Raw genomic sequence first — 23591 nt, forward strand, 5'->3', positions numbered from 1 at the left:
CTTATTTTGTTTTAATATGGTTTTGCTTTTTATTTTATATTGTACAGTTTGATTTGAACTGAAAACATTTCTGATGGTGTATTATTTTATTTTTTTACTCTGTTTTTCCTTTACTGGGCAGAGTTCTCTTAAGAACAACTTTCCTCTGTTAGTTACCCCCTTGGCTGCCCCCACCATCTTCCAGGTGAACAACCAGATACCATCAATAACACCTGTTGTTTCAGAGCTGCTACTGCAAGGGCAATATCATCTGCCTATGAATCTTAATTTATTATTGCAATCTACTATAGGAACATAAGATGCTGGACCAGACCAAAGGCCCACCTGTTCTCACAGTGACCAATGAGATGCCTCTGGGAAGTCCACAAGCAGGACATTAGCACAATAGCACTCTTCTTCACTTGTGCTCCTCAGCAATTAGTATTCAAAGGCATACCACCTTATGATACTGGAGGCAAAAAAGGCCATTAAATTGATAGAAAAATTATGGAGAATAAGGCGAAATTAACTCTTAAAGTCATCCAAGTTGGTGGCTATTGCTATATCATACAGTAGCTAATTCCACAGTAGCTAATTTTAATCACCGTTTTTGTAAATTGAAAAGCCCCAAGTGAAGTAAGCTTTCTGCATAGAGTTGTTCCAGCCCCTTGATCTTATTGGTTTCTCTTTTCTGCATCTTTTCCAGCTCTGCAGTATCATCTTTGAGATGAGCAGGATTTCAAGTACAACACACAAGATTTACACTTTCACTGAGTTATCCACCACAACCCCAAATATATTTCCTGCTCAATCACCACCGGTTCAGTGTAAATGAGAAATTAGGGTGCTGTTGTTTTTTTGCTCTAATATACATCACTTTACACTTGCTTACACGGAATTACATTCACCATTTTAATGTCTATCCAGTCTGGAGAGATGGTCGCGAGTTCCTAACAATCCCTTTTCGTTTTTACCAGCCTACACAGTTTGCTGCCATCAGCAAAGTTGTTGACCTCATTGCTCACCCCCAATTCAAGACTGAATGTCTTAATTGGTACCCCTAGGCAAAGGTACTCAGAGCTTTTCTTCTCTTGTCTTTTTAAATTAAAAAACCAAAACAAATCCAGCCTTTAGCCCTCCTAGAAAGTAAGTTATGAAGCAAAATAGGCAGGTACCCAGTTTCTGTGAAATGAGCCAACCTGGCTGCTCCTGCCAGTCAGTATTTTTAGCCAATGAGTGAAGTCAAAGCTGTGATTGATAAGTGATTTGTTTGAAAACCAGCAATAGGAATTCCTGGAGTCGGCAGGATCCGCTGTTTCTCTGTCTCATGTTTGAAAAGCAGTATTCAAAAATAAAATTATTGCCAAGCATAAGCAAAATACACTTGCCAAGCCAACACACCACACCTCCATGTCACTTCATGTTCCTAATTGTGAAAGTGCTTGATGAAGAAGAAAGGGAGGAAATCATTTCCTAAGCACAGTGAACCACAAATGGAACACCAGAACAGAAATTGTAGTACTGTGTTGTTGTTGTTTAGTCATTTAGTCGTTTCCGACTCTTCGTGACCCCATGGACCAGAGCACGCCAGGCACTCCTGTCTTCCACTGCCTTCTGCAGTTTGGTCAAACTCATGCTGGTAGCTTCGAGAACACTATCCAACCATCTTGTCCTCTGTCGTCCCCTTCTCCTTGTGCCCTCCATCTTTCCCAACATCAGTGTCTTTTCCAGGGAGTTGTAGTACTGTATATGGTAGTATATACCATATACTACCCGTGTGTTATTGAAACCAGCAATGTCCTTTGATTATATATGCCTTATGAAAAATCTGTGGTCTGAGCACTTGAAGGTTTATTCCTCAGCACATTGTCTTAAGCACAGCAACATGTGAAGCATACTGTTATAGGTCTTTAGATGCTAAATGCCCGGGTTTAATATATGTTGGAATATAATTAGAACTGGGATCTTAAAATGTGTATTAGGTTCTGCAGACACACTTCAAAGCTCCTGACACTAACATGTGAGAAGCTTAATGAAGGCAGACCCTGTGTGCTAAGTGGGTGCCAGCCATGGCTAACCCTGGAGAATCAACAAGTGTAAAAGTTAATTAAAAGGTAATTTCCTTGTGACAAGCCATTTAGGCGACACAAAGGGGTGAAAAGGTAAGCCTCATTTGCAAATGTGTGGCCCAGGGCTGGATTTAGGTTTGATGAGACCCTAAGCTACTGAAGGTAATGGGGCTCTTTATATGTCCAGCTGTCCTTTGTCAACAACAAATTGTTGCTGTTTTTTGTTTCAGGTAGGTAGCTGTGTTGGTCTGACGCTGACGAAATAGATATAAAAAATTTAAAAAATATCCAGTAGCACCTTAGAGACCAACTACCAGTAAGTTAGTTCAGGGTATAAGCTTTCGTGTCCATGCACACTTCTTCAGACTTAACTGTCAGGGGTCCTTTACCTTTAAGGTGCAACTGGGCTGTTTTTTGTGTTGAATATATGCTATATGGTAATTTATGGACCTAATAGGTATCTAAAGTCATTTGCACACACAAATACCTCGGGTTACAAACACCTGCTAACCCAGTACTACCTCGGGTTAAGAACTTTACCTCAGGATGAAAACTGTAATTGTGCTGCAGCAGCCGGAGGCCCCATTAGCTAAAGTGGTACCTCAGGTTAAGAACAGTTTCAGGTTAAGAACGGACACAAAACACTGTTGCTGTATGTAAGTGCTGTTGTTTTTTTATATCTTATATTTTGGAAATGTACATCCAGTCCCCCCCCCTTTAATCTCCCCCCCCCCCAAGAGAGTGGGGCCCTAAATTATAGCTTGTTTAGCTTATACGTAAATCCGGCACTGGTCGTGCCTCATTCCCGAAGGAAAGACTAACTCTGGAGTAAGAAGCGCGTCTGCAACCTCTGGAATGGTGGTGACTTTACTGGGGGCTTTACTGGGTCCAACGGGTCTTTTGCCTCCTCGTAACGCCATGTAGGATCCCTTACCTCTCTTGCAAGGGCAGCGAAGGCGACACGCGATGGAGACCGTGAGAGGCGCGAGAAGAGAGCGCAGTCCGTTGCCCACCTTTCCTGGTGGCGCCAGCCAGGTGAGAGTCGGGCTGCTGATCGTTAGCTTGGCACTCCGCCGGGCGGCCTGCCTTGAGCGACGCGCTCTGCGCTCGCAAAGAGGGGGACGGACGTAGCAGGCTGGGGAATGGAAAGAGCCAAGCCGAGGAAGGCGGCGGCGGCCGGCGTTCGACAATTCGGCTCTCCTCTGGTCAGCCTGGGAAGGCTCATTGGACGCGCTCGGTGCTCGGCGCGGCGCCTGTCTAGTCCGGAAGGAATCGTGGCGCTGCCGCCCCCTCAGGCCAGTGACCCTCCCCCGATGGTGTGAAGGACCCCCCCCCCGTCCGCGGCTGCGGCCTTCCCCGGAGTCCGGCGCCATGAACCTGCTCCCAGCCAACCCGCACGGGAATGGGTTGCTGTTCGCCGGTTTCAACCAGGACCACGGTAAAGACCCTCGCGGGGCGCCGGGGGGTGGGACTCAGGGGTCCGCCTATCCGCCCGCGGGGGAGGCTTTCGGGCTTGGCGGGTTTCCTTTCCTCCCCCGTGTTCAGCGTCTCTAATGGGGTGAGGTTGGTAGAGGCGAAAGTTGAGTTTCTCGCCCCCACCCAAATAATTCCAGGCCTTCCGAGAGGAGGGAGGCGCAGGTCTCGAACCCGCGGCCAGCCTCGACGAATGCCTGGGCACAAAAAAGTGCGGGCGGGGAGGAGGGCTTTACCTTCCCTTCTTGGGGCGAAGAGAGGGGGCTGCCCTCTCCGGGCTCAAACACATCTCCTCTTTCCTCCCAGCAGCGTGCCTTTGTCCCTTAAGTTTGTGTTGCTTGGCACTCTCTGTTAACGTTGATGGGTGCCAATACTTCCCCCTTCGGCCTCGTCTCCCCCCTTTCCGTTTTCCGGCCTCTGAAAACGCGCGCTGGGGTGTTTATGGGGCGCAATCGGAGTCTGGTGTTTTGCAAAATGCGCGGGGAGGATCGGCCTCTGCCCAGAGACACCAAGGCAAGGGAGGCAGTTGCTTCCATTCTCCTCCTTGCCTTCTCAGACTTCCACGCGGAGCCTTGTTTTGTCCTAATACAACAGTGCTTGGCCCAGCCCAGATGCTTTACCCCTTGTACATTGCCTCATCCTGTTCTCCTTTAGTCTTTCTCTTTAAAAACCTGCATATATTGAGCTCCTTGTTGGGCATGAGTGTCAGGCTTGCCCTCCTACTCAATGCCATTTCCACTGCAACTGATGCATAATTCAACAGTTCCCACAAGCAGATGCCAAAGCTGGACTTAGGGCTAAGATGTGTGTTTTGGCCCAGTTTTGCACTGAATCATTCTATTCCTCAGATTGCCTTGCTTGAATTCTCATCAAACGGCAGCTCTTTAAGAGGTAGCTGCTTTCTTGGGCATATGAATTTGCATGCAGAATTGAATGTCCTGAACAGTTTTATTGCTTTTAATCAAAGGGCACATAGCAGCAACATTATGACCTGCGGTATCTCTTCTGTGTCCCAGTCACAGTAAAGAAGCAAAATTTCTAGATACCCTAAATGACTGTGCCTCTGGTCATGGAACCAACTAGAAAGTCAGCAACCCTGAGGTTAATCTTGAGTAGCGCCCAGGACCTGATGCAAGATGTAATTGTTGTCATGCCAGTTGGGAGCAGTGACCATAGCACTATTAAATTAAATGTACTTTGATTTCAAAACAGGAAACTTCCCCAAAGGGAGGAACTTGGTAAAAAGGAAGTTGAAAGGCAAAGTCAATTGGGTTGGATCACTCCAAATTGCTGGGGACTTGTTTAAAAATGCAGTATTAGAAACTCGGCTGGCGTGTACACCATAGATGGCAAAAAGTATCATGAGGGCCAAGATAATGCAAGTTTGGTAATGTGCAGAGTCAAAGAAGCCGTTAGAGGCAAGAAGGCTTCCTTTAACAAAAGGAAGTTTTGTCCATATGAAGAGAACAAAAAGGAACACAAAATGGAGTCTCCCATTGGTATTGGTATTTGTGCTTTATAACTTGTTCACAAATGATCAAGAGTTAGGAAGGGGTGAGCAGTGAAGTGCCCACATTTATTGATGATACTGAATTGTTCATGGTCTTTAAAATGAAAAGAGATTGTGAAGAGCTCCAAAAGGACCTTTCCAAACTGAATGAATGGTTGGTAAAATGGCAAATGCAACTCATTGTAAATGAATTGTTAGCGCCACTAGGAATAATAATTTTACATATACGCTCATGGGCTTTGAACTAGTGGTGACTGACCAGGAATGAGACTTTGGGGTAATAGTGGATGTCAGCACAGTGTGCAGCAATTGTGAAAAAAAGCCAAATTCCACACTAGGGGGAATTAGAAAAGGAACTGAAAATAAAACTGCCAATGTCACAATGACATACAAATCTGTGGTGCAACCACATTTGGAATATTGTGTAGTACAGTTCTGGTCAGCTCACCTCAAAAAAGGATATTGTAAAGTTGGGAAAGGTTCAGAAAAGTGCAACTAAAATGAAAGGGGAATGGATCTTCAAGGGAAGGTTGCAGTGTTTGGGGCTTCTTAGTTTAGAGAAAAGGTGAATCAGAGGTGACATAGAAGTCTATAAAATTATGCATGGCATGGAGAGAATGGACAGAAAAGCCCCCCCCCCCATCACACTAGAACTGGTGGACCTCTAATGAAGCTGAATGTTGGAAGATTCAGAACTGATGAGAGAAAGTACTTCTTCACGCAGTACATTGTTAATATGTGGAACTCACTTCAAGAGGAGGCAGTGATGTCCACCAACTTTTGGATGGCTTTAAAAGAGGATTGCACAAATTCATGGAGGATAAGGCTATCAATGGCTACCAGCCATGATAACTGTTTCCCCAGTTGGAGGCAGTAATGTTTCTGAATACCAGTTACTGGTAAGCACTAGAGGGAAGAGTGATTCTGAGCTCGGGTCCTGCTTTTGAGTTTTCCACAGGCATCTGGGTGGCTGCTGAAGTACAGGACAATGGACTTGATGGAGCATTGGCTTGATCCAGCAGGCAGTTCTTATGTTCTTACAATTATCCCTAATTAGTAGCAATGACAAATAGTTTGTCATTTTAATTTGCTAGGGAAGCTAGTTCAAATTGAGTGACTACACCAGTCATGTGCTTGCAAATTGAGGACTGTCCTATGTTTATTGTGCTCCTGTTCATTTCATAATTGTTTTTCTAAGAAAATCACACTTGTTTGGGTGCACATTTAACATTTCATGTGTTCCCCTAAAAATACAGTGTGTGAGGGGTCCCAAATTGATGTGGCCCTTAGTGAATGAGCAAAAATAGCCATCCTAGCTAGTGTTCTTTTTTTCTGCCAAGAAAATAGGCTATGACTCACTAGAGTAACACAAGTTAGGGATCAACTTCCTTGTAGTAAACCTCACCCCAGAAAAGCTTATGCTTTGCTGTTCTTTACCTTGAGAATATTTTATTGCAGTAATCTGAGTAGTCACTTCAGTGTAAGCTAGTAAAATGTTCACATTCTATTTGCATCAGAAACTTTGTATCATGTGGGTTGTATGGGCTACACCTACAGGATGCGGTTTCCTAGGGTGCTTGTTTATAGGCTAGTAGAGTTGTTGGAATTCCAGCTTTTATCTTGGCAACAAATTCAGATGTGCTGGTTTTGACTTATAAAGCCTTAAACAGCTCAGGACTGCAATAGCTCAGGGACCACCTCTCGCCGCATGAAATTATTTGACTCCTGTGATCATCGCCCGAGGCCCTTCTTTTGGGTGCCTCCCCCACAAGAGGTCTGAAAGGTGTCAACGCAAGAACAGGCATTTTATGTGGTGGCTCATAAATTCAAGGTTCATTCTAAACCATTATAGTGAATAAAGTTTGAACTGGCTGAAAGGAAAAAATATTTAGATTGATGTACTTGATTGTGCTTCTTGGTAAATAAATAAATGGGAAAAATAATATGCAGTTACTATAAATGCTGAGGTGGAGGAACAGAAGGGGGCGGGGAAAAGGAAGACAAATTTTTCTCAATAACTGGCATCAACTACAAGAAACAGGAAATGTGTGGTTGACAGAGCTCTCAATTTAAGCCTGTTGTGGGCCAGCCTGTTCATAAACAAATTACATTTGGCAGAATAAGGACTCCCTAATCCCTATAAACAGCTGTGTAGGTTTGATCCTCAATATCCAAGAAAATACATCAGGTTCCAGGCATCTTTATAGCTTTTAGTGCCAATTGCTTTTCTAAAATGTTCACAAATCCATTCTACTGCCATGGACACAATTGAACCACTGTAATGCATTGGATCTGTACTTGCAGTTAGATTCCTGTATTGCCTGTTGTGACTAAGAGCATCTCTGGCAGGGAAGAGTCTTACTTGACCCTCTTAATGGGAGATGCCTGGGACTTCTGTACACAGAGCATGTGCTACTACTGAGCTGTCTTTTGCCTGTTGATAAAGAGCATATATACCTGACATAGTAATCCTCTTCTTTTTTAGGGTGCTTTGCATGTGGGATGGAAAATGGATTTAGAGTGTTTAATGCAGATCCGCTCAAAGAGAAGGAGAAACAAGGTGAGATTCTTTCTCAATATACATAGTTGTTCTGCTGTGCCATTTTTTTCATCTTAAACCACGTGCTGTGCAATCCTATACCCTCAAGTAACTGTGCATAGAACAGAGATTTCACTTGCCAGAATTTGAGTACAATTTTTTAAAACTTTGATCCAGTATAATATTGCTGTGTCCATAATGTGTGGTCAGAAGAAGGCTCTGAGCAGGCTTTTCTGATGATGAAGCATTGTCTTGAAACGAGGCACTCCAGGAGTAAAAAGTAAAAGAGGACTGACATCAGCTGCATTTTAACTTGGAGTCTTTGGAGAGAATCCTCTTGATACACAAAGATGTTACAGCATTAATAAACTTTTATTTGCCTTGAGTGTTTAATTAAAAATGTCCCTTTTCCCTCTCCAGAATTTCTAGAAGGAGGTGTTGGCCATGTTGAAATGTTGTTTCGCTGCAATTATTTAGCTTTGGTTGGTGGAGGAAAAAAACCCAAATACCCACCTAATAAAGGTAAAGTATTGAGCAGTAAGTAAGCAATAGCTTAGGGCTGAGTTCAGCACTAAACATTTCCAAGCAGCTTTAATGTAACTGGTGTTCAAGCAGATTTTATCGAAAACCTCCTGGGTAGTTTAAAATTTGAATAAATGTGGACTTAGCTGTCACCTTCTCTAGTTGTGCTATGAGGTATCATTCCTTTTAATGCCAGGTGCTAGCTAGAGCAATCTGTGACCTATTGTTTCCCTGTATTCAGGATAATTTGTGTTTTTCCAGATGGTCAAAGGATAAACAGATTTTGATAAGCAGCTATGATACTGCACTCCCACATAAATAGGAATAAAAAGCTGTTGGCAGTAGCAGGTGGGGAGGGTGAAGAAGAGGGTGGACTAAGCTTCAGAGTGCCATCATATAAGACTTGTTTGGATGTAGCTGATTCTTCTATTTTCTCCTGCCCCAAACCAATTGTAACTTAATGCTAACTATACAATGTCTAATTTTGAAGATCTGAACTTGGGGTATGGTTTTTGTTTTTTTTTTGCCAAGTGAACCAGTGCAAACTGGGTAGTCTGGGATGCAGTAGTTCCTCATGTAGCTAGACTTCCAAAGTGGCATCTCTGGAAGCACTTTATAAGATTGCAAGGTGTTATTTTAAGACTAATAAGGCCATTTCCATTTCTGCAGTGATGATCTGGGATGATCTGAAAAAGAAGACCGTTATCGAAATAGAATTTTCCACAGAAGTCAAAGCAGTTAAACTGCGAAGAGATAGGTGAGTCTGGTCACACTCTGTTGTATGGAGAGCTCCTTCTGTTTTTTCCCCAGTTTGGAGTTGGACCAGTGTAACTGGACATGATGCTAATTGGCCTGCCATTGCCTTCTCTTTCAGAATCGTGGTAGTTCTGGACTCTATGATTAAGGTTTTCACATTCACGCACAACCCTCACCAGTTGCACGTCTTCGAAACCTGCTACAATCCTAAAGGTAAGTGTTATCCACTACATAAAGTGTAAGAGGAACAAAGAAAGATTCTGTGCTGTTCTTCTTCTGTTTGCTATTGTACTCCTTATGATAACTGATGCTGTCTATTTTGCACCCCCTAGGACTTAACTATATAAAAAAACTACTTGGACCTTTCTCATGCTTTGCAAGTGCTGTGGTGCTGAGCCATAGCATCCTTGTCATCCCCATTAAATGCAGTGGAAAAACTTATGAAACCATTTGTCCTCCATCTTCCCATAGTTTTCACATTGGATTTGGAAAAAAGAAAAAGCATTGTTGGAAAATGCATTGTTAGAATATGGCATTTCAGGGCTAATTGTCAATTTAGGGTGGGAGTCAACTGTATGCTATGATGAACATTGCATCACTGCGAGCATTGCAGTTTGTCCGACAAAACAGTTTCCCATCTCCTCCCCCGTGTGCTGTTCTGAGGGTTCTCCCAATCACTTTGAGCCAATTTCAAGAGCCATGGAAGCAGGAAAAGGGGAGAAAGCCCTATTGTGCAAACAGAAGCCCTATTGGAGGGTTTGTGCTGGTGGGACTCATTCGGTAAATCCTGCCTTTTGCTTATACAGACATTGACACTCATGGCTATGTGGTAACATGAAGCTTCCTAGCTTGCTTTTTTGAGTATTCCAAGTACTATCAAAACTTATTTTCAGAAGGAGGGTGGGGAGGACGGAGATGGTAGTAAAAATTCCTATTCCTCAATACTTTAAATTGTATTTCAGGTCTTTGTGTCCTGTGCCCAAACAGTAATAATTCCCTACTTGCATTCCCTGGAACACATACTGGACATGTGCAGATAGTGGACCTGGCAAATACAGAGAAACCTCCTGTAGATATACCAGCTCATGAAGGGGTCTTGAGTTGCATAGCTCTTAACCTACAGGGAACAAGAATTGCCACAGCATCAGAAAAAGTAAGTCAATGATTTTACTCCACAGTTGGCTAGAAAACAACACAAGAGTCCTTAATGGTTTAGAATGAACCCTGAATTGTGTCATCTTGAGAGTCTGCATGGCATTTTAATAGCTGCATTGTATAGTCTTTAATTTACTGTCAAGCCTACTGGGAAGACTGTATCACCTAACACAGAAGTTGAATTTATGAAAGTCTTGGCTTATACAGAAAGTTGGCAACCTTTGTGGTTGTAGTGATTACTTTTGAAAATATGCATGCTGTTATTGCAAATATTGGTCAAGAGATAAACTCTGCATTCTTTGGCAGCCTGTAACCTGCATTACTTCAAATAGGTTCCCTGGCTATTCGTTCCTCACTCAAACCTTTCATCCTGCTGCCTCACTATTTGCATGCCAGAATCTTCCAAAATATGTAACAAATGTGTTATATACTAGGTTCAGACTACTGTATACGGTATAAATCCAGTTCATGTAGACTTTCTCAATTTTCCTGTCAAAATACTGACTTTAGTGGCATTGATCTTGGATATATTCATGCAGATAAACCTGAGAGGATTTCCATATATGTGGGAAGGATAGCACCGCAAAACAAAAATAATTCCATATGGGAAGGGCAAAGATGTGCAGCTACGATAGTGTAGGGTGGTGGAAAAATGACGGAGCCATCATCTGGGAAGTGAACAGCTGTATCCTAATGTTGTGTTCTGGGAAGTACTTGTGTTGTTTTTGAAAGGTTCCCCTCACATCTTTAATGTGTGCTGTTGCTTTTCAAGGGGACCCTAATAAGAATATTTGATACATCATCTGGGCATTTAATCCAGGAACTGCGCAGAGGGTCTCAGGCTGCCAATATCTACTGGTAAGGTTTATTGTTTTGTTAATGTGTTGGGGGGATTGGAGGAATCATGCTTTGCCTTGATCATCAGCAAGATGAGGGAGTGGCCGTTATACAAATGGGGGTTTCATGCTTTAAAACTACCCCCCCCCATTTTCCAGTTAAGAGACATGAACTTCCTGTGTGTGAATAATTTTCTTCCATCTGTGACCTACTAATCATACAGCTGATACTGTCAGCTGGCTTTTCCACATTAGCCAGCTGAGTGTTATGTGTAGCACATCAGACAAATATAAACATTAGCCTTGGTATCTGAAAATTCTTTGGGGGGAAATGTGACATCACATAGGTAGAGAAATCAGCAGCAGTACAGTTCAAGAGGAATTTAATCCAATTGAGAGTTGAGCATTGGAAAAAAAGAGAAAAAAATGGGAGTGGGGGTTAAGTCTGGGAGGTGGCAGTGTCTGAGATATACAATAAAGCATCAGTTCAAACATGTGAACTTTTCTATAGCTTTAAAAAGTTGGGGAAACAAGGATCCCTTAGTTCTATGTCCATAGGATCTTTGATGTCTGCACCTTTTCTCAAACTCAGAATGAAAACTCAGAATTAAAGTAGCATTCATCCTGCAACTGTGTTCTGTGTTGGTTTATGGAGGAACTAAGATACTAATTAAGAAGTAATTATGCCTCACCAATATCTGTGTGCCCTTTTCTTCAGCTACATGTATTATGGAGGAGTTAATGCTTTTTAAAGGTGTGAATATATTTCCCTTCCTCCCGTCTATGTCGTTTACTTCTGGGGTGAATGCTCTTTCACTTTCTACCACTTCAGTTGCTGATGCTGCTTCACTCTGCATCAACACCTGCTGATAAAAGGTTAGCATCTTGCTGGGTATGTTGTTGCAAGGTGGCATTGCTTTAGATAACCTCCCCAAAACCTACAGTTAGAAACTCTTGTTTTTAAGATACTTGGGAAAGAGGTTGGCTTATAGTGTTTGAAAAGTTTCAGTATATACACATAGGCATTTCTTTAAAAAGTAACTTATTCCATGACAGTGGTGATATAAGCAGACTTGTTTTTGACTTCTCCTTTAGCATTAACTTCAACCAAGATGCTTCTCTCATTTGTGTGTCAAGTGATCATGCCACAGTGCACATTTTTGCTGCGGAGGATCCTAAGAGGAACAAGCAGTCGAGGTAAGCAGCTGGGACCAGAGTGATGATCTCTAGGCAAAAATGATTAGGTAACTTCATACAGGAAGAATGTATCAGTAGCTAAAATAAAGTAAATAATTTAAATAATCACTGACCTAGCCACTGTGATCCACGTGACGGTCACCTCCAGACTGGGTTATTGTAACTCGTTCTACGTGGGGCTGCCCTTGAGACTGACCCAGAAACTCCAGCGGATGCAGAATGCCGCGGCAAGACTTCTTACGGGGTCCTCGCTGCGGGATCACATTCACCCAGTGCTATACCAACTGCACTGGCTCCCGGTGGAGTACAGGATCAGGTTTAAGGTGCTGGTATTAACCTTTAAAGCTCTATACGGCCTAGGACCCTCGTACCTACGGGACCGCCTCTCCTGGTATGTCCCACGGAGGATCTTATGGTCTTCAAACAAAAACACCTTGGAGGTCCCGGGCCAAAGAGAGGTTAGGCTGGCCTCAACCAGAGCCAGGGCTTTTTCGGCTGTGGCTCCAATCTGGTGGAATGCTCTGTCACAAGAGACTAGGGCCCTGCGGGACTTGACATCTTTCCGCAGGGCCTGCAAGACAGAGCTGTTCCATCAGGGCTTTGGCTAGGGCACAGCCTAACCCCCTCCTTTGGCAATCCTCACAGAACTCTAGCCCAATGGTTGCCATTAATCTGATTTGAACTGATTTTATAATGAAATGATTTTAGAATGTTATATCATTTTACTGTTGTTAGCCACTCTGAGCCCAGCTTTGGCTGGGGAGGGCGGGATATAAATAAAAATTTATTGTTGTTATTATTAAAATAGTTGTGAACCTTAATACGTGGTGCTAGAAGTCAGTTTGCTTCAGTGCCTGGACTACTGGGTTGAGATGATGCTGAAGAGAGCTTTCTTTCTTTTTCAGCTTAGCATCAGCCAGCTTCCTGCCCAAATACTTCAGTTCCAAATGGAGTTTTTCCAAATTTCAGGTTCCCTCAGGCTCTCCCTGCATCTGTGCCTTTGGAACCGAGCCGAATTCTGTCCTAGGTAAGAATCTCAAGTTGCACCAAAAATCAAACAAGGCCCCTCACTATGCATATCCCAAACATAGCCTATGAATTCAAGCAGCTGTGCTCACAAACAAGCTTTTTAGAGGAATCTCCCTCTGTCCTTGATGGGAGTGTGATTTATATAAATGGGTTTTAACTCCAGATTGCAGCCTAAGATTGTAAAAATGATTGCAGCCTAAGATTGTAAAAATGTTTAGATTACAAGGAATGTTGAACGCTCAAGATTGTTGCTTGAGATCCTCACAGAGGGCAGCTTAATGATTCATCAAGAACTATCTGGGGTGGGGCAAGCCAGGTGCTAGAATTGATTGGCGTATATAGCGCAGGTCTTATAGGAGAATGTTTCTTAGCCTGCAGGTAATGTGGCGTCACTTGCTGCTCTCACAAGCAAAAGCTGTGCAGTGAAACACAATGTGTAAGCAATTGACTTCAGTTGCCAAACTGAAAACAGTATCTTTCTCTTGCAGCGATCTGTGCAGATGGCAGCTACTACAAATTTTTATTCAATCAAAAAGGGGAATGCTCCAGGGATGTCTATGCTCAGTTCCTAGAAATGACTGATGACAAACTTTGACTGAACTGATGGAAATTTGTAGGTAGGGGGGAAGGTGATCTGGAACCCCGTCCTGCTTATTCTCCCTTTCCTGAAGAGATGGCCTCTCACTACCTTCAGTCAACTGTGCTGCTCAAGATGGGACAGATGACTTTAAGAAGCCCAAACCAGTATGGACAGAGCAAGGCAGAGGACTACTACGTTAACTGTCAACAGCTGGTTTTAAATGTTAAGTTTTGGCTGCTGTTGTTCCTTCAATTTCCCCCCCTTTTTTTAAAAAAAATGTTTCAATAGCCTGTGCCTATTGGGTTTCTCTCTGTAATTAAACTGTGAAACTTAGTGCCTGCCACTCCATAAGAGTGAAGGGGCAGGAAATTACTAAGGTTTAAACAGTGAATGGGACATGTCAAAAGTACATACAGATTTGAGTTCTAGTACCGTGCTTAAGGGGGTGGCAGGAAATCTATACCAGCAGTTTCTGCCTTTGTAAAATGTCCTTTTTCTCCTATCTTCTAATACACAGAAAGGAATATTATAGCAAGTTGGCTCCTAGTTGCACTTGCTCTGACATAGATAGAATGCTCAAGGTCCTTGTTTTCATGCTGTTATAAATAGATATTAACTTGTTTGTCATTTGTCAGAGGTGCCAAAAGAAATCCATAGCAAACATCATTAAAGTACCGTTGGCCTAAATAACCATTGTGCAGGGCAGGAAGTGGCATAGGACAATGTTGAGATGCTGGGAAAGTGACAGCAAACAGCTTAGATATTGGAAATAAGCATTCCAGACACTTCAGTTCTTGATCCATTGGTATTTGCACTTAGGTTGTGCTGGGGAAGTTCTACAATTACAAGATAATCTGTAATGGCCAAGAGGGTAGTATACTGAACAACAAGAAGGGGGAAAGTGTGACCCTCCAGGTGTTACTGGACTTCACTGCCATCAGTGCTAGCCAGCATGGCCAAGGATGATGAGAGGTGTAGTTAAACAGCTGGAGGGCTGCAGCTTCCCCACCTTATAGCCTGTAAGAAATCCCTATCATACAGCAAGCTTATTATGTGTTCAGAACAAACTAAGCCGCTGTCTCTCTGAACACTAAGTAGTACATCAATCACAACACTATATTTTGGGAAATGAGGTATTTGGACACATAATTTGAAGTTACCAATATCATCCCCTTAAAACGCAACTTCAGTTATTAGCTCCCTTGATTTCATGCATACTTCAAGATTAACTGAAGTCTTGGTTCAAGTTGAAAAGTATTGGAATTTGTCATTTAACTAAAACCTATATACAGATGTCAGTTTGCATGTTGCTTTTAAATGTGTATTTAATCATGGAAATTGTTTTGCACACCTTTTGTAATTTTCTTTAATTAAAGTGACTTAATTTGCTGTATTCATTTTATGGTAACAGAAGTTCTGTACAGTGGTACCTCTACTTAGGCACACCTCTGGTTACGTATCCTTCGGGATATGCATGTGTCAAACCTGGAAGTATTTTTCCGGGTTTCGCCACATGCAATGAAGCGCTCTACTGCGCCACAAGCATGTGCAGAACAGGCACCTCCAGTTGCGAAAACCTCGGGATCCGACCGGAGCTTCGGAATGGATCCCATCCGCAACCGGAGGTACCACTGTATATGGGTGCTAGTTCTGCTCTTTGTTTTAGTTAAATTGCCTAAATAGCTCAAGATCAATTAGGAGTAGGATGCATGTAATCTATGGCGCTAATAGATTGTATCCAAGAATGTTGCTGAGATTTTTAATTAGTGGACCAGTGAAGGGAAACGTGTTTGTTGAGTCTAAGTGGACAGTCTGTATAAGTTTTCTCTTTCCTATCTGTGTCTCTGGCCAAATTCTTTGACACCAACTTCCAATTCTTATCATTCCCTTTTGTTCTAGGGGTACCCTTTTATCATATAGTTTTTAAACAGTAATGTTATCTTTAAAAAACAGGATAATAAGGGGGGAAAACACTTTGAAAAGTGTTGTTTCTTTGCTGAAATCCATCACTGCAAGTCCCTTGCAAATCTCATAAAACTCAGGTAGAGAAGTAATGTTTGCTGAATTTTTCAAGGAGGATAGGTATGCTGAAGCAAAATAACAGGAAGTTCAGTTCCATCATCCACAGGTTGAAGTAAGGTAACATTTTTTAAAAATCCCAGTAGTTATTATTAACACTAGTTTGTCAATTGTAACAGCGTTTACTTCACACACATTTAAGACTTAAAAATGCTCAGTCTTCTGTATTTCACCTTCCATGACCCTCACTGTTATGCATATTGTCTATAAGGATAGTGTGTGTGTATACACACACACACAAACACACACATGCCTACCTCTGCCAACCCTAGGATAATATTATCTACCAAAGTAGACTTGTTTGAAAGCTTATAATGTAATACACTTTTGCTCCACCATCCTATGAATGTTCAGGAAAAGAAACTTAAATGTAACATTTGTGTGCATGCATGTCTCCTTTCTCACCAATGCCATATTCCCACTTGACAGATTAACCTTCTCCTGTCACTGTTAAAATGAGTTGAGAGGTCTCCTCCCACAGCACATGAAACAAGATTGGATGAACCTTCATCTCCAGTAGGGGCATGTCTGACTGGTTTTGAAAGAAATGCCAATTAGACTACAGTGGTACCCCAAGTTAAGTACTTAATTCGTTCCGGAGGTCTGTTCTCAACCTGAAACTGTTCTTAACCTGAAGCACCACTTTAGCTAATGGGGCCTCCGCGCCGCTGGAGCACGATTTTTGTTCTCATCCTGAAGCAAAGTTCTTAACCCGAGGTACCATTTCTGGGTTAGCGGAGTCTGTAACCTGAAGCGTCTGTAACCCGAGGTACCACTGTACTTACAAACACAAGTACAACCCAGAACAGCTATTAATAGTTAAATGCATATGCCATTTCTCTGCACCTGAGCCTTGGCCATGGAAAACACTAGCTAAAATCACAATAATTCATGCATAAAGGAAAGTCAAATTCTGATGAAAAATAAGCACTGCTCAGTGCAGAAACAACTTTTAGCAACTGTAGTAATGGTAGTATAATCCAAACACTAGTAGGTACATCGACTAACTACAACATCGATATGGTAAGAGACTGTGCCATGCTGTTCAGAAATGACCCAGAGCTCCTTTTCTGTGCAACACCATTGGGGAAATATATAAACCCAGATGTTGATATAACTAGCAGGCATTTGCTCATGTGACTCAAATTGCTCGGGGGAGGGGGGAATTGTCTGATTTTGTATTAGCTATTTCATCCAAGTGTCTTCAGAAACCTAAATGGACTTGTATGAAATTTTCTTCTGCAAATGACATCTGCACCGGTCTCAAGTAGCAGTCACACAAGGAGACAGCTGCAATGTCAGAGAGCCATAATACACACTTCCATGAAATCCTAGTATTTTTGTGCAATTACTTGTTTACAAAGGCGACTGAAGTAAAAGCTTCACGTATTACATATAATAAGGGAAAGTGAGTAAGACAAGCAAAGATAAGATACCACTGGCAGACAGGGTAAGGAAGAATTTCTGTATTTGGTAATATTTTATGTTATTACTTCCGATGCCTATCCTACTCATGCCCTCCTGTTTCACTTGTCTCAGCCCTGGCAATTGGCATTTTGATACTTTAAAGTTATATCTAAGCTTTCCCCAGTGCTCAAATAGCATAGCATTACTTAACCAAGTTTATGGAATGGAAATGCAAGCGTTTCTAGAGTACCCTGCCCATGGAAGAAGAGGTAGGTCAACAGCAGGTAAGTTCAAAGATTCTTATATTGAAGGCTATCATTCTATGCGCCCTTACCTGGAACCATGGCATTCTGACAGATGTGCATAGGACGGCAATGTAAATCTTGCTCCAAGATTCTGTGTCCTACACTGACTATATTGGGTGCATAAGAAAACTTCCAAGTGTGAATAAATTTTGACTGACTTAAGAATTTCACCAGATTTTTTTATTCAAAAACTTGCAGCAGTTTGCCTAATACTCATGAAATAGTAGGTTTATAACCAAATGTTTTGCCAATAATTCAGTTTAATTATTTCTAAATTAAGTGACCACAGCACAAAAAGTAGAATGCTGCAGTTACATAAATTCTTTTGCTTTACCCAGCTTATAGTGGCTGTTATAAATCCAGCTAGTGTACAGCATTTTTTCATAATCTTTTAATATGTATTATCCAGATTGACACTGTGACAGCTCTACTGTGTGGGTTAACATGATACTTGGTACAGATTTCTCATATTTGGTCTTCAGATAAACAGTTTTCAAAAACTGACTAAATATAAGCCATTCCAAGCCATTTCAGTCCATCATGAAAATACAGATTCTTCTCAAAATGAAAAAATATATATAAATAATGGTATTGCCAAAAAAGGGCAAATCAAAGGTTCAAGCCAGTCTTTACCTTTAACTCACCTTAATATGAAGGGACAAGACAGCATGTGAATGAAAGACAAAAAACAGTCTTAGCTTTTAGTTCAGTTCTGAAATGTAAGGTGGATTCTACAATCACAACTCTGAGAAGTATCCTTTAAAATGTTCAACTGCAGAACACACACTTTAAAAAAAACCACATTTATTATAGTATGGTAGCCACTGTTAGAAAACCTCAACAGCTACTCTTAATGCAGACCCCAGAAGGTCTGTGCAGGACATCAAAAGTTAAAGATAAACTCATCAGATTAATTTCTACTGGTGGGCGCTTATGCTGAAAAATATTGGATATACCTCTGACAAGTTTTTTTTCTCTTTTTAAAAGGACTTGTGATAAAGAATTTTCTCTTTTCTAAATGAAGAACAGTCTGCCATTTTAAACATACACAATATTAAGCGAGACTCTTGTTTTACTTTAGACTGGAAAAATAAGCCAGGGACAATCAAAGTCAACACAAAGTAACAAACAGCAAAAGGTAGCAAGAAAGAGAAACAGATAAGTGCAGCTCTGGTCAAATTCATCGTAGCAGTTCTTTAACGTCAGTTAACGGCTCATTTACACTGTATTTCTAATCAGTAACATGCAAGCCCAAAGAAGCATTTGATCACTACACAAGGTAATAAAATCTGATTAAATTTTATCAGGCAACTGCTAAAATATGAAAATTTGCAGATGTAACAAAGTAGCTTTATCTGAACTTTAACAGGACAAAATTAAATCATTCCATTGGTTAAAAAACCCTACATTCAGTTTTACCAAACAAAATTTCACATGAAAAGTACTGTGTGATTCCAAAGTTTCTGGAGTAGAAATGGAGTGATTTGAAATGTCAAAGACCCCATTATTTTGAAAATAAAATGAAAGTACACATCAAAAATTTCTAATTCCACATGTGAACAACAAAATACTGCATATCTACCAACAACTGCATTGGGTAGGTCATTATGAAAGGCTAGCTGCCAAGATGTAGGAAATGGCTCCTTGCCTCTGTTCCCTTTGAGGAATATACAATCGTTTGAAATCCAGTCACATGAAGTACTTATCATGCTGTGATATACTGAGATACTCAATCCTTAAAGTAATCAATCCAATAGAGCTTTTTAAAGTTGCAGACTTCCAACTTTTGTATCTCTCCTTATCTATAAAGAGTCACTTCAGAACGGCAAGGAGGAGTGGGGGGAAAGGGGTCACAGCCTCTGGAACAAGATGTTGGACAGTTTGGTTTCGATTTTTAAATTAAGGAGTTCTAAGGCCACCTGTGTTTTTTTTTCTCAGTGCTGAAAGTTGAAGTCACAGGGCCCCTTTCCCCACCATGTGAGAACATGTTCAATAGTTTAGGTGTTTCAATGTCTCCTTTTGGCACCACGGAGCATCATTCTAAAAAGAAATATTCCTCTTAAGTTCCTAGTTCTGGCTGCCTTGTTCACTCACTGCCACAGGTGGAGTTTCCACATTCACAGCTATGACTATGCTCTCTCCATCCTCCGTTTTGATACGTTTCAACTCTTGCTGATCAGACTGGTCTCCATTCTGACGTTTTGTTGGAAGAGAAGCTGATGCAGATGCATGGGTTGCTAACATGTGTAGGGGACTTGCAGCAGCTGAAAATAAAAGAATGGAGATACATTAAACGCAGGCAAGGCAAGAGGAAGCCCAATTCCACGAATGGCTTTAGTATTACATGAAAGCTTGATGCGGCACACATTCGAGAACAACCCTAGGATGTTCTTGCATGGGTGAAAATATCTGCAGTGGCTGACCTCATGGCTAAAGAGGAAGAAAAACATTATTGTGATAAAGGGAACTTACTGCCAGAAAGTGTGAATAGGATAGCAGTCTATATTCTACCGGGAGCAGATGGTCCCAAAGGATTGTGAAACGACCAAGAAAAAAGCATGAGTAAATAACTATAATATATTGTAAAGAACTGCATTTTCAAGGTTCAGGGCAGCATGTGGGGGGAGAGAAAGAAATAAAACAACACCAAGATAATTGAGTATCTAAAGCTTAATTAAACCATGAATCAAACCAATGCGGGGATCAAAACAGTTACTTTAGGCATGCCCAAAGCCTTGAGCATAACTAGTGGTGGTTCCTGACTCTCCCACAGAAAAATTCCCTAACTTTCAACAGAAACATCCTTTTGATTTTAAAAGCAGACTGCTATCTGGGATGGGGAGCTATTCCTCCAGAAATACTAATGCACAGCACAGTTACACAGGTCTTTGTATCACAGATCAGTTCCTAACTTAACGTGAAAGGGAAAGGATGTAGACTAAAAAACAAACAAAAAACCCCTTAGTTTTCCAAGGTAGTAGTTACCTCAAAATAAGCTAAAGAATTAAGCTCAAATCTGTAACAATTTTGAGAATCAAGAATCCACAGATACTGGACATCACTGTGACAAAAGAAAATTTGTGACACTAAAGACACCACTCCAAATGCTTACCAGTGTTGGCCTGACCTTGAATTGCTGTGGTGATGGGTACTATATGTGTTCCATTCTGAGTTACAGTTTTTATTGGTAGCTGGTGTTGACCTAGAGGTGTCTGTTGCACTAGAGTAACCGTCTGTAAAGGTGCCGTCTGAGATGTCTGAATGATCCGACTAGCAGCTCCTATGGTTGTATGGCTAACGGCAGGTATAGGCTCCACTTTAACTGGGGGCGGGAATAAAAATAAAAATCTGTTAGAATAAGTTTGAAAGCACTGAATAATTCATGGTTAAAGCATCAAAATTAGCACTTCTTAAGAGAAATCAGTATTATGTAGTTGTTTTCTCTACTTGCAACAAATACAAAAAAATATTTGGACTGTATTACTTCCAAGGGGAACCGGAACCAAATTCTCACCTTTCGTTTCATTGTGGTCTCCATTCTCTTGAGGTTCTCCCTTAGGTTGGGCCACCATCGCTGCCTGTGTGACCACGGCTTGTCCAGCTACAGTGAAAGTATTTGCTGGTGCTAATCCAGTCACATTTGTGACAGACACAGCTGGGATCTGATGAACAACATGAACTGTCTGTACTACAGGCTGCTGGGATGTTGATGTTGTCACAGGAGTTGCAACAGTGTATGTGACAGGTTTCATAGTTTGTGGTAGCTGCCTCTGTACAGTAATTAAAACAGGCTGGCTAGATAAGGGTGATCCTATCAAAAAAAGGCAGGGGGGGAAATTAGTTAAATCATCCGCTTTCCAAAAGTCTATGAACATATTGTTTACTTGAATTTTTAAAAAAGCCTACTCCTTCCTTCAACAGTTTCTTCAGCTATCCTAAGAGTAAATCCAGTTAGTTCAGTATTACTGACACTGTTTTCAGCAGTAAAAAAGTAAAAAAAAAAACACGTTGCTGTGCCACAAGGAGAGGGTTGCAACTACTGGCAACACTAATAGTTAACATAACTACATTTCAAAATAAAAACAAAAAAATGGAAGTGTTGTAGATCCGTAGTTCAGTGGCTTGAGCACATTTTACAGGAGGTCACCAATGTAATCTCTGTGCTCCTATGAAGCAATTTGGTTTGCTTTCCCCTTTGGAGACCTCCTAACACAGCATTGGGGAAATCCAGAAGTTGTTAGACTCCCAACTTCCATCAACCCCACCCAGCACCATCATTGTCATAATTTCAGCATGACAATTCCATTCAACCCCAACTCATAAATCTTAAAAGTATTTGGAAAAGGGGGTTCTATTAGCCCTTCACAAAGCATAGAGTACTTATATTTTTAATTTTCATTCATAATTTCTTTCTGCAAACAAACTTGGCTTTTGAAGTGAAGCCTACATTATACTTTCCATTAGTTTGGTACAGTTTTAATATGCATATTAAATACATGAACACTATATGAATATTTCACCTGGGGCACTCTGTGCAAATCGTGCTTCTTGTATTACTGCTAATTTTGGCTGGATAGTACTCGGCTCAGGTTCCATTGGGACAGGTGACCCTTCCCTTGACAGGCTCTCTGGGGTCTGCACACCACTCGAGTGAGCAGATAACACTCCAGAGTGATTAGGGGAAGCTGGGGCACTTCTGCAAATGAAGAACAAAAGCAGCCACTTTCAGATTGAGAATTGACAGCTACGATGAGTAGTCAGCCTCAAAAACCATTTAATACATATACTTTCCACAAGGAGGAGCTCTTTGACTGAGAAGTACTACCAATTCCTGACTTCGCAGACTTTTGCAGACTATGGTTGCTATAGTAGCACAGAACAAGGAGTAGGATGTGGGGGGCATTGAAACAAATGTCAATAAAAATGAATGAGTTATTCAGCATGCCTTAATTTAGAGGTTTAGTGTGCTGAAGCCCCTGTGTGGGCACCAAAGCAGACACTGGCAGGCACACAGGCACCCTAGACGATCAAAAGTTATGGAATTCCCTAACTCAAATACCTTGATCTTTGTTACTCTGTCATATACGTTCTCCTTGGATTTCCCTACTTCTCTAACACACAGGATCTGCTTTAAATATTTTTAGATACATCATTTTTGAGACAATACCTAAAAAATGAATGGAACTGTTAAAAATTTATATTTCTGTGATTTCCATCTTGGTTTAAGCAGCACCAGAGTATTCTCTCTATTACGAAACTACTAACTGTTCATGTTCTATTCGGAAATGCATGCCTAGCCACTATGAATTTTAGTTAAATGATGGAACACATGAAGCTCTTAAGGAAAACTTTCAAAATCTGTGCTTAGGTTTCTGCCCCCTGCGCCACCAATACAATCCCTGTGGAACAAGGGAAGATTTTGGGGAGAGGGGTGAAAGAAGTCCCATTGTACAAGCAGAATTCATTGGACAATTGGGGGAGCACGGCTGGGTGTCACCCATTTAAAATATTATATAATGTATTATACACACCCAGATTTAAGCAGAGTGGGTTAGGTCCAAAAGGTAAATGGATACTTCTCCAGTAGGCTCAAGCCATGGGGCAAGCCAAAGGTTTAAAAAAATTCAATCAAGAGAGCTGCTTGCCATGTAGAGCTGATTGCTAGCTAGCTACTACAGAAGAGTGAACAGATTGAAGGGAAAGAAGAGTGTGCCCTTGCTGGGCATTATCCCTGAGCAGCAACTGTGGAGCAAGAGGGCAGCTTGGCAGGTGTTATGTTAATAATGCAAACTGACAACATTCAATGTGTGAAAGTCGATTCTTGTGACACTACATTACCTGCACTGTGTGAATCTAGCTCTCCACAGCTATTGTTTTGAGGTAACTGCAATGCACTCGAAAGGGCTACAACTGAGAAGGAACAACATTACTAGCCAGCCTAAACTTTGGAGGGGGGGATTTCAAGCCCCCAAAATGGCAACGGATCCTTAGTATGAAGCAAAACCCACCAAGTCTCCTCAAGAAGAAATTTTAATGGCTCCTTAGTGCAGTCAATTACAATGAACACCCGTTCTCTATTTAGGAAAAGTCCTTTATAATTGTTATACATCTAGCTCTAACAACATTGCGATCACTTAGGACTGCGGTTACCCTAT

General features: G+C 41.5%; 3 protein-coding genes across 4 annotated transcripts in view; 1 reads left to right on the top strand and 2 right to left on the bottom strand.

The window, feature by feature from the left end:
- Positions 1-3146, bottom strand: part of LOC310700816 (ketosamine-3-kinase-like) — a 31498-nt gene extending 28352 nt beyond the window's left edge. Inside the window, exon 1 of the mRNA XM_083490739.1 lies at positions 2983-3146. The gene's annotated coding sequence lies outside the window, so the exon portion shown is untranslated. The remainder of the gene's footprint in view (positions 1-2982) is intronic.
- Positions 3147-3170: 24 nt separating this feature from the next.
- Positions 3171-15038, top strand: WDR45B (WD repeat domain 45B). Its single transcript, XM_083490737.1, has 10 exons — positions 3171-3486; positions 7517-7591; positions 7991-8092; positions 8762-8849; positions 8967-9061; positions 9811-10001; positions 10776-10861; positions 11935-12036; positions 12942-13063; positions 13554-15038. The coding sequence occupies exons 1-10, from the start codon at positions 3420-3422 to the stop codon at positions 13658-13660; spliced, it is 1035 nt and encodes a 344-aa protein (XP_083346863.1). The 5' UTR covers positions 3171-3419; the 3' UTR covers positions 13661-15038.
- A 2563-nt stretch (positions 15039-17601) lies between these two features.
- FOXK2 (forkhead box K2) overlaps positions 17602-23591 on the bottom strand; it is a 30341-nt gene continuing 24351 nt past the window's right edge. The window contains exons 6-9 of one of the 2 annotated variants that reach the window (XM_083490716.1): positions 21957-22132; positions 20951-21247; positions 20564-20758; positions 17602-19700 (exon numbers count right to left, since the gene is read on the bottom strand). In XM_083490716.1, coding sequence (XP_083346842.1) covers positions 19504-19700; positions 20564-20758; positions 20951-21247; positions 21957-22132 — 865 coding nt within the window. In that variant the 3' untranslated portion in view covers positions 17602-19503. Of the gene's footprint in view, positions 19701-20548; positions 20759-20950; positions 21248-21956; positions 22133-23591 lie in introns of both variants that reach the window. The other variant, XM_083490715.1, reaches the window with a different exon arrangement.

This window comes from Podarcis liolepis (genome assembly GCF_965112155.1).
Source record: "Podarcis liolepis genome assembly, chromosome: 2".
Classification (NCBI taxonomy): Eukaryota; Metazoa; Chordata; class Lepidosauria; order Squamata; family Lacertidae; genus Podarcis; species Podarcis liolepis.